At 46.6% G+C, this 9,061-nt stretch overlaps 1 protein-coding gene across 1 annotated transcript; it reads right to left on the bottom strand.

Moving 5' to 3' along the window:
- Positions 1 to 872: 872 nt before the first annotated feature.
- On the bottom strand, positions 873 to 6,671 carry LOC311108488 (myosin-6-like; the record flags this gene model as incomplete). The annotated part of the gene is made up of 1 exon (XM_084151119.1): positions 873 to 6,671. The coding sequence occupies one exon, from the start codon at positions 6,669 to 6,671 to the stop codon at positions 873 to 875; it is 5,799 nt and encodes a 1,932-aa protein (XP_084007245.1).
- Positions 6,672 to 9,061: the final 2,390 nt, after the last annotated feature.

Below are 9,061 nucleotides of genomic sequence, written 5' to 3' on the forward strand. Positions count from 1 at the left end.
CTTAAACCGATGAAGCCTATTCCTCTTAAATAATTAGGTAAATGTACATGCATTCAATACATTTACATTTTAGTCATTTAGCAGACGCTCTTATCCAGAGCGACTTACAGGAGCAATTAGGGTTAAGTGCCTTGCTCAAGGGCACATCGACAGATTTTTCACCTAGTCGGCTCGGGGATTAGAACCAGCGACCTTTCGGTTACTGGCACAACGCTCTTAACCACTAAGCTACCTGCCGCCCAATAATATGATTATTGTGATTACTCTCATTGCTATAATAGTGTGATTAAAACATTTACATGCTTTGCAAGAAGATCGATTTCCCTTATAATCTGGTTTACATGGACAGCTGTAAATCAGGCAACCTGATGGGACTGAAAAAAGCAGAAAATACCCTATCAACGTAAACGTTTTATCACAGTGATCATATACTTTTTGGGAAGCCTATTGGATTCTGAGTTTGGACATATAAGTTTGCATCTGAAAATAATTTATATGATGCATACTTTCGGATTTTCCAAACTCACTTCACTCGCGCCAAAGAGGGAGGCTCGCACTGCTGGTGATAGCATATGTGCAGATCAAATACACAGCAGGAACTCCGATTAAGGTAATAATTTGAAAGATTGCTAAAAAAATCTAGGTGTTTTAATCGGTTTATGCTTACTTCGCTTATGGCCTTTACGCCGATTAAAATAATCAGAGTAAGTAAGTCATAATGAATTATAAGTATGCATGTAAAACGTACTCATTGTCTGGAATACGGGTTATATTCTTCAAATCCTACATTCTGCTCTATAGTGTCATTGTGAGAAAAAAAGTTATAATTGTTTTAATCAACACACCTGTGATATTGCTGTTTTGGGACCTCATCACTCATCCAAGCCCTTCTTGCCGGACCCGTCCCTGGTCTTGGCCCGGAGTTTGTTCACCTGAGACTCGGCGATGTCTGCTCGCTCTTCAGCCTCCTCTAGCTCATGCTGCAGCTTGCGGAACTTGGCCAGGTTGGCGTTGGCCTGTTCCTCCGCCTCCTCGGAGGCACGCTTGTAGGACTTCACCTTCAGCTGCAGCTTGTCCACCAGGTCCTGGATGCGAGCCATGTTCTTGCGATCCTCCGACGTCTGGTAGGTGAGCTCCTTGATGCGCCTCTCGTACTTGCGCACCCCCTTGATGGACTCTGTGCCCCTCTTCTGCTCCGCCTCCAGCTCACTCTCCAACTCCTTGATGCGTCCCTCCAGCTTTTGGAGCTGCTTCTTCCCACCCTTCATTGCGATTTGTTCCGCCTCATCCAGACGGTGCTGCAGGTCCTTAATGGTCTGCTCCATGTTCTTCTTCATGCGCTCCAGGTGGGCGCTAGTGTCCTGCTCCTTCTTCAGCTCCTCAGCCATCATGGCTGCATCGGTAATGGCCTTCTTGGCCTTCTCTTCAGCATTGCGGTTCTCCTGTACCGCTTCCTCCACCTCGGTCTGCAGTTGGAGCAGATCAGCCTCTTGTTTCTTCTTCTGGTTGATGAGGCCGGTGTTTTGAGAGTGCAGGAGCTGCATGCGCTCTGTGGCTTCGGTGAGCTCATGTTCGGCCAGCTTGCGGCCACGCTCTGTCTGCTCAAGAACGCCCCGAAGTTCCTCCAGCTCCGCTTGGAACAGATTGTTCCTGCGCTCCAAAAGTGCAATGTTCTCCTTCAGGTCTTCATTCTCATGTGTAGAGTCATCCAGCTGCAGCTGGGTATCCTTCAGGTATGACTGGATGCTCTTAAGCTGCTTTTGGGCATCAGCCGCCTGTCTGTTGGCTTGGCTAAGCTGGATCTCCATCTCGTTGAGGTCACCCTCCATCTTCTTCTTGACTCTCAGGGCCTCGTTGCGGCTCCTGGTCTCAGACTCGAGGGAGGTCTGCAGTGACTCCACCATGCGCTGGTAGTTTCTCTTAACCTGTTCCATTTCCTCATCTTTCTCGGCCAGCTTGCGCTCAATATCCGCCTTCACCTGGTTGAACTCCAGCTGTGCCCGAAGGATCTTGCCCTCTTCGTGCTCCAGGGAACCTTCCGCCTCCTCCAGTGCTGACTGGAGCTCTGCTTTCTCTTGCTCCAGCTGCTTCCGAAGTTTCTCCAATTCATGGGCGCTTTTCCCTCCCTCACCAAGTTGATCAGTAATGTCAGAGATCTCCTCCTGCAGGTTCTTGTTCTCCCTTTGAATGGTCTCCAGGTGATCCAAGGATTCCTCATATGCATTCTTCAATTTGAAGAGCTCAGTGCTGAGAGACCGAGCCTCCTTCTGGGAACCCTCAAGCTCACACTGTGACTCCTCATACTTCTGCTTCCACTCAGCCATGACTTTGTCAAAGGTTCTCTGCTTCTTGTCCAGAGCTGCAGATGCTGCATTAGATCTTTCAAGATCCAACATCAGGTCCTCGATTTCATTTTGGAGGCGACTCTTGGTCTTTTCGAGGGAGGAACACTTTGCATTCACAGCCTCCACAGCCTCCTCTGCTTCTTGCAGCCGTTGGACTAACTTCTTTTTAGCTTCCTCCAGCTCCTCAGTTTTCTGGATTCCATCAGTCTCATACCTTGCCCTCCATGTGGACACTTCAGTGTTGGCCTTGGATAACGCCCTCTGCAGCTCTGCCTTGGCCTCCTGCTCCTCCTCAAACTGTTCTCTGAGCAGGTCACAGTCATGACGGGAAGACTGCACAGCATGGGCCAGTGAATTCTTTGCCTTGACCTCCTCCTCGAGCTGCCTGCGCATATCCTCCACCTGCTGGGTGTAGGAGTTCTTGCCCCTGGTGAGTTGAGAAATCAGGCACTCTTTCTCCTCCAATTGACGTCCCAACTCTCCATTTTCAGTGAGCAGCCTGGCCCTCTGTGAGGAGAAGTCATTGAGGGACCTCTGGGCCTCCTCATACTTGGTCTTGTATTCATTCATATTGTCTTCCATCGATCGGCACATCTTCTCCATGTTGGATTTGGCCTTCACCACACTCTCCATATTTGAGGACAGGTCGTCTAGCTCCAGCTTCAGCTCACTCTTCTCTTTCTCTAGCTTCTGCTTGACACGCTGGAGGTTGTCGATTTGCTCACCCAGTTCGGCCACACTGTCCGCATGCTTCTTCCTCAAGGATGCAGCAGTGGCCTCATGTTGAAGCGTGGATTCCTCCAGGTCCCTGCGAAGCTTCAGAAATTCATTCTCCCTCTTCTTGTTGAGCTCCACCTGGGCAGATGTGGCCCCTCCCGCTTCCTCCAAACGCTCACTTATGTCCTCTAGCTCACGGGAGAGATCAGACCGCTGCTTCTCCACTTTGGCTCGGGCTGCTCGCTCAGCGTCCAACTCCTCTTCAAGCTCTTCGATTCGTGCCTGGTTTTCCTTCAGTTTCTTCTGGAGCTGAACTCCAGCCACCTGCTCATCCTCAATCTTTCCAGTCAGGCTGCTCATCTCAAAATCTTTCTTCTTGAGTTTCTCCTCCAGCTGCTGTTTGTCGTTCTCCAAATCCATCAAATTCTCTTGGTTCAGTTTTAGGTCTCCCTCAAGCTTTCTCTTGGAGCGCTCATGCTCCATTCTGACTTTCTTTTCATGTTCCAGGGAGCCCTCAAGGTCATCCACCTGTTGCTCCAGCTTAGCTTTAGCTTTAGTCAAGGTGTTGGCTTTGTCCTCCTCACTCTGTAGGTCATCGAGTGTCTGCTGATGAGCCTCCTGCAGTGCCTTCTTCTCTTTGGTCAGCTTCATGATGTTTTCATCCTGGGAAGCCATCTCCTCTGTGAGGTTCTTCACCTTGTTCTCTGTGGCATGTTTCTCTTTCTCTACCTTGGCTAATGTCAGCTCAAGGTCATCTATATCTTTCTTCAACTCAGAGCACTCATCCTCCAGCTTGCGTTTCTTTGCTGTGAGATCTGCATTCATCTCCTCTTCATCCTCCATACGTTCTGTCAGTTCTTTCAATTTGGCTTCCATTTGGATCTTACTCTTTATGAGCTGCTCACAGCGCTCTTCAGCATCTGTTAGTGTGTCCTGCTCAGACTGGCATTGTAGGAGCAGGTCATTCTTCTCTTGGAGAATACTCACCACTTTCTCCTCAAGCTCCTTCCGTCTTGCTTCGGATTTCTCAAAGGCCTCTTTGAGCTTAGTGAACTCATCCTTTATGTTTGCCATCTCCTTGTCAGACTCAGCACTCTTCAGCAGTGGCTTGATTTTGAAGAACATCTTCATCCAGGGCCAGTTCTTAACCCCTAAGAAGGCGCGAAGGTTCCACTGGATGACCATTAGAGCATCCCTGCGTTCCACAAGCTTCTGGTACTCTGCCCTCATGAGGATGGCTCTGGCATTGGCCTGGATCATGGTAATGATGCGGGAGAGTTGCTCGTCTCGCATCTCCTCCAATGTACCCAGCAAGCCTGCTTTGAAGAAGACCTTGGTGTTGCCAAACCGGTACTGAGTGTGGTCAATATCCAATGAACCCAGCAGCTTTTCAGCAGCTTTCTTGGAGTCAATAAATTGGCCCTCAGGAATGACGGATGCATTCAGGATTCTATATCTCTGTTTGAAGTCGCCATAGAGGACTCTGTTTGGGAAGCCCTTTCTGCAGATTCGAATGCCCTCCAGCACACCATTACAGCGAAGCTGGTGCATCACAAGGCAATTGTCCATGATCCCTGGCGTTTTGCTCTCATTTGGGATTAAGCAGCGGACAAAGTGGGGATGGGTGGTTTTCAGGGTGCTCATCAGCTTGTTTAGGTTTTCCCTGTGAAGCGCAGATACAGTCTGGAAAGCAGACCCTTTCTTTTTGGCTCCTTTTCCACCACCTTTGTCACCTCCCTCCGTTGCTATGATGGCAAAAAGATGACTCAACAGCTTGAGGGAGGATTTTGCGTAAAGACCACACACTGTTTCATTCAATGGATCTTTGTTCTTCACCAGCCAGCCAGAAATATTGTAATCAACAGTGCCAGCATAGTGGAGCAGGGCAAAGTGTGCCTCTGCCTTGCCCTTACCTGGAATTGGCTTCTGAAACATTCTATTCTTGCCCAAATGGTTGTCATATAGCTTAGCCTTAAAGGTCTGGTCACTGGCCTTGGGGAACATGCACTCTTCCTCTAGAATTGACATGATCCCAAGTGGCTTTTCAATGAGGTCAATGCAAGCTTGCAAGTCCATCCCAAAGTCGATGAACTCCCAGTCAATGCCCTCCTTTTTGTACTCCTCTTGCTCGAGCACAAACATGTGATGATTGAAGAACTGTTGCAGTCTCTCATTTGTGAAGTTGATGCAGAGCTGTTCAAAGGTGTTGAAGTCAAAGATCTCGAAACCAGCAATGTCCAGTACGCCTATGAAATGCTGGCGAGCCTGTTTTGTGTCAAGGGAGTGGTTGATTCTCACCACCATCCAGTTGAACATCTTTTCATACACTGACTTAGCCAATGCACCGAGGGAGTAGTAGACCTGATCTACACCTTGACCTTTGGTGACATACTCATTGCCAACCTTGACTCTGGGATGGCAAAGTCCTTTAATCAGATCTGCAGAGTTGATCCCCATTAGGTAAGCTGACTTGTCAGCAGCCTCTGTACCGTCAGGCTCTGCCTGCTCTTCCCGCTGCTTTTGTTTGAACCTCATGTTGCCGTAGTGCATGATGGCACCTGTCAACTTGTAGACCCCCTGTTTCTCCTCTGCAGTAAAGCCGAGTACATCGAAGGCACTGTCAGTGGCCATCAGTTCCTCAGAATCATTGATGGATGCTACTGTTACCTCTCCTTGAGAGATGTAGGAGTAGTCATATGGATTGTTGGTGATTAACAGCATGTCCAACAGCTCTGGCTTTTGATTGGACAATATCTGGAAGAAAATATGGTAGTTCCTCTCAGCTTTGAGCTGAAAGGTGATACGGGACTTCTCAAGAAGGTAAGTCTCTACGTCGGCAGAGGACAGTTTCCCACTGGTCCCGAAGTGAATACGGATGAATTTGCCGAAACGTGATGAGTTGTCATTTCTCAGTGTTTTGGCATTACCGAAAGCCTCCAGTGCAGGGTTAGCCTGGATGATTTGATCTTCCAGGGTGCCCTTGCTTGGATCCCTCTTAACCCCACTAACTGCTGCAATGCTGGCAAAGTACTGGATGACTCTCTTAGTGTTGACAGTCTTCCCAGCACCGGATTCTCCGGTGATAAGAACAGACTGGTTCTCCCGATCAGTAAGCATATACTGGTAGGCGTTGTCTGAGATGGAGAAGATGTGAGGGGGGGCTTCAGTCCTCTTCTTCCCCCTGTAGGCAGACACCACCTCAGAGTCATAGACAGGAAGCCACTTGTATGGGTTCACTGTCACACAGAACAGCCCTGAGTAGGTGTAGATCATCCAGGCTGCGTAACGCTCTTTGAGGTTAAACAGCACAGCTGGCTCGTGGAGGAAGGTGAACATGGCCATGTCTTCGATTTTATCGTATTTTGGCGGGTTCTGGGGATGGACGTCCACCTCCTTGACGGTCACGATAGTCTGGTCCTCCCTCTTTACGATCACCTTTCCCCCCTCTTTGCTTTGGATCTGCCCCTTGACATATTCCACTTTGTCATCAACCACGAAGCACTCGGTCTTGATGTCAAAAGCTCTGGTCTGGGCTTCCAGGCGCTCCTTGTCCGACTTCCTCAGAAAGTGAGCAGCCTTCCCAAACTCGGCCATGAGAGCATCACCCATTGTTGCTGGTTGAGGTCCACAGACAAAGAGATAATCAGTTGGGGTGGACACAGAGCAAATATCTTGTTTCTGTTGACTCTGTGGGTAACTGCGAGCTCATCTCTGCTGTCTGATCCTTATAAAGGGGGACCGAAGGCCAAATTAGGATGTAGCTGGTGGCATGACAAAAAAAAGAACCTAATTTTATCCCAAGACTGAGAAGTGCCTTGGGAGCAGTTTCCAAGACCTTTAGCTGTTAGTATCCATTTTAGGGAAAGTGACATGTCTCTGCTTATCTCCCGCCTTTCACCCTCCTTGAAAGACATTCCACACAGCTCTGCCTAATAGACCTACCCTGAAGGTTTACTGTAGCTCTTTAGCATTGGGTGTCCATTCATATTTGTTATTATGAACTGTATTATGCAAGAGTATCACACAAAATTGGAAAACTTTGAGAAATATCATAAATGACAGTAGATATTGCTGTGTTTAGCTGAATAGTAGTGTCACGGTGGTTCGGCTGAATAGGTTCCTTATCTGTGGTCGGCTGCATGCCGAGGACCCTATCTAAGAGATGACATAGACACCTCTCACAGCTCTCACAAAGCAAGCTGTCTCGGCTCATCTCCACTCAACAATGCCCTCCAAATAGCACAGCACACAAAGGCACTCTGGCCTTTTTAATGGAGTGTTTCAGTGTCTCAGGTCTGCACATAACAAGTCGTGTAGAGGTTATTTAGTTCTATTCTACTGTATATTGCAGTCTGGTAGTTACCTAGCATCTACTGGACAATTACATGGTAAAAGGTAAATGCATCATAATAACGAAATTATTGATATTGTGTTTGTTTGTGATTAATTAAAGGCCCAGTGCAGTCAAAAACTAGATTTCTCTGTGTTTTATGTATATTTCCACTATGAGGTTGGAATAATAGTGATATTGTGAAAATTATGATAATGCCGTTTTAGTGTAAGAGTTTGTTGAAAAGACCGCCTGAAATTTCAGTCTGTCGTGGTGGGATGGAGTTTTGGCCTGCCTGGTGACATCACCAGGCGGTAAATTAGTTCCAAACCTCTTTGCCAATAACAGCTCATTTTCCCATCTCCACTCAGACCACTCCCAGACAGTCATAGCAAAACTCTTGCTTAAGAAATTGCTTTTTGCTAAGAATATATTTTTGTTTCTTTTTAAAAACAATCACAGTAAGGTTCTTAAATGTTACACAGAAATGATTTGATATTGAGATTTTAAAAAATGTCTGCATTGGACCTTTAAAACCAGCACCATTACATAGGACTTGGTACAGACACCAGTTGTGTTGAAGTCTTTTTCTTTACAGATGTCACATTTTAGATGACTATACCACTGCCTCTCTAAAAGGACTATGCTAAATTGTATGTATTTTGAAAAGGTAATAGGATTGAAAAACACTGAACAAAAATATAAACGCAACATGTAAAGTGTTGGTCCCATGTTTCATGAGCTGAAATAAAAAATCCTATACATTTTCGAGGGAGCGTGCAATTGGCATGCTGACTGCAGGAATGTCCACCAGAGCTGTTGCCAGAATTTAATGTTCATTTCTCTACCATAAGCCTCCTCCAATGTCGTTTTAGAGAATTTGTCATTACGTCCAAGTTGTGAACAGAGTGCCCCATGGTGGCGGTGGGGTTATGGTATGGGTAGGCATATGCTACAGACAACAAACACAATTGCATTTTATCGATAGCAATTTGAATGCACAGAGATACCGTGACGAGATCCTGAGGCCCATTGTCGTGCCATTCATCCGCCGCCATCATCTCGTGTTTCAGCATGATAATGCACTGCCCCATGTCGCAAGGATCTGTACACAATTCTTGGAAGCTGAAAATGTCCCAGTTCTTCCATGGCCTGCATACTCACAGACGTGTCACCCATTGAGCTGTTTGGGATGCTCTGGATCGACTTGTACGACAGCGTGTTCCAGGTCCAACCTACTGAGTTTCTGGTCCATGTCCCTACTTTTTTTCTTAAAGGTATCTGTGACCAGATGCATATCTGTATTCCCCAGTCATGTGAAATCCATAGATTAAGGCCTAATTTATTTATTTCAATTGACTGATTTCCTTATATGAACTGTAACTCAGTAAAGTCATTGACATTCTTGCATGTTGCGTTTATATTTTTCTTCAGTATATATACTCCACAGCTCTGAACATAGATGATTACTTTATACTACACAACTCTGAACATAGATGATTAACCCTAAATACTCCACAACTCTGAACATAGATGATTAACCCTATATACTCCACAACTCTGAACATAGATGATTACTATATACTCCACAACTCTGAACATAGATGATTACTATATAATCCACAACTCTGAACATAGATGATTACTATATACTCCACAACTCTGAACA

The sequence above is a fragment of the Coregonus lavaretus genome (assembly GCF_964263955.1).
Source record: "Coregonus lavaretus genome assembly, chromosome: 33".
NCBI lineage: Eukaryota > Metazoa > Chordata > Actinopteri > Salmoniformes > Salmonidae > Coregonus > Coregonus lavaretus.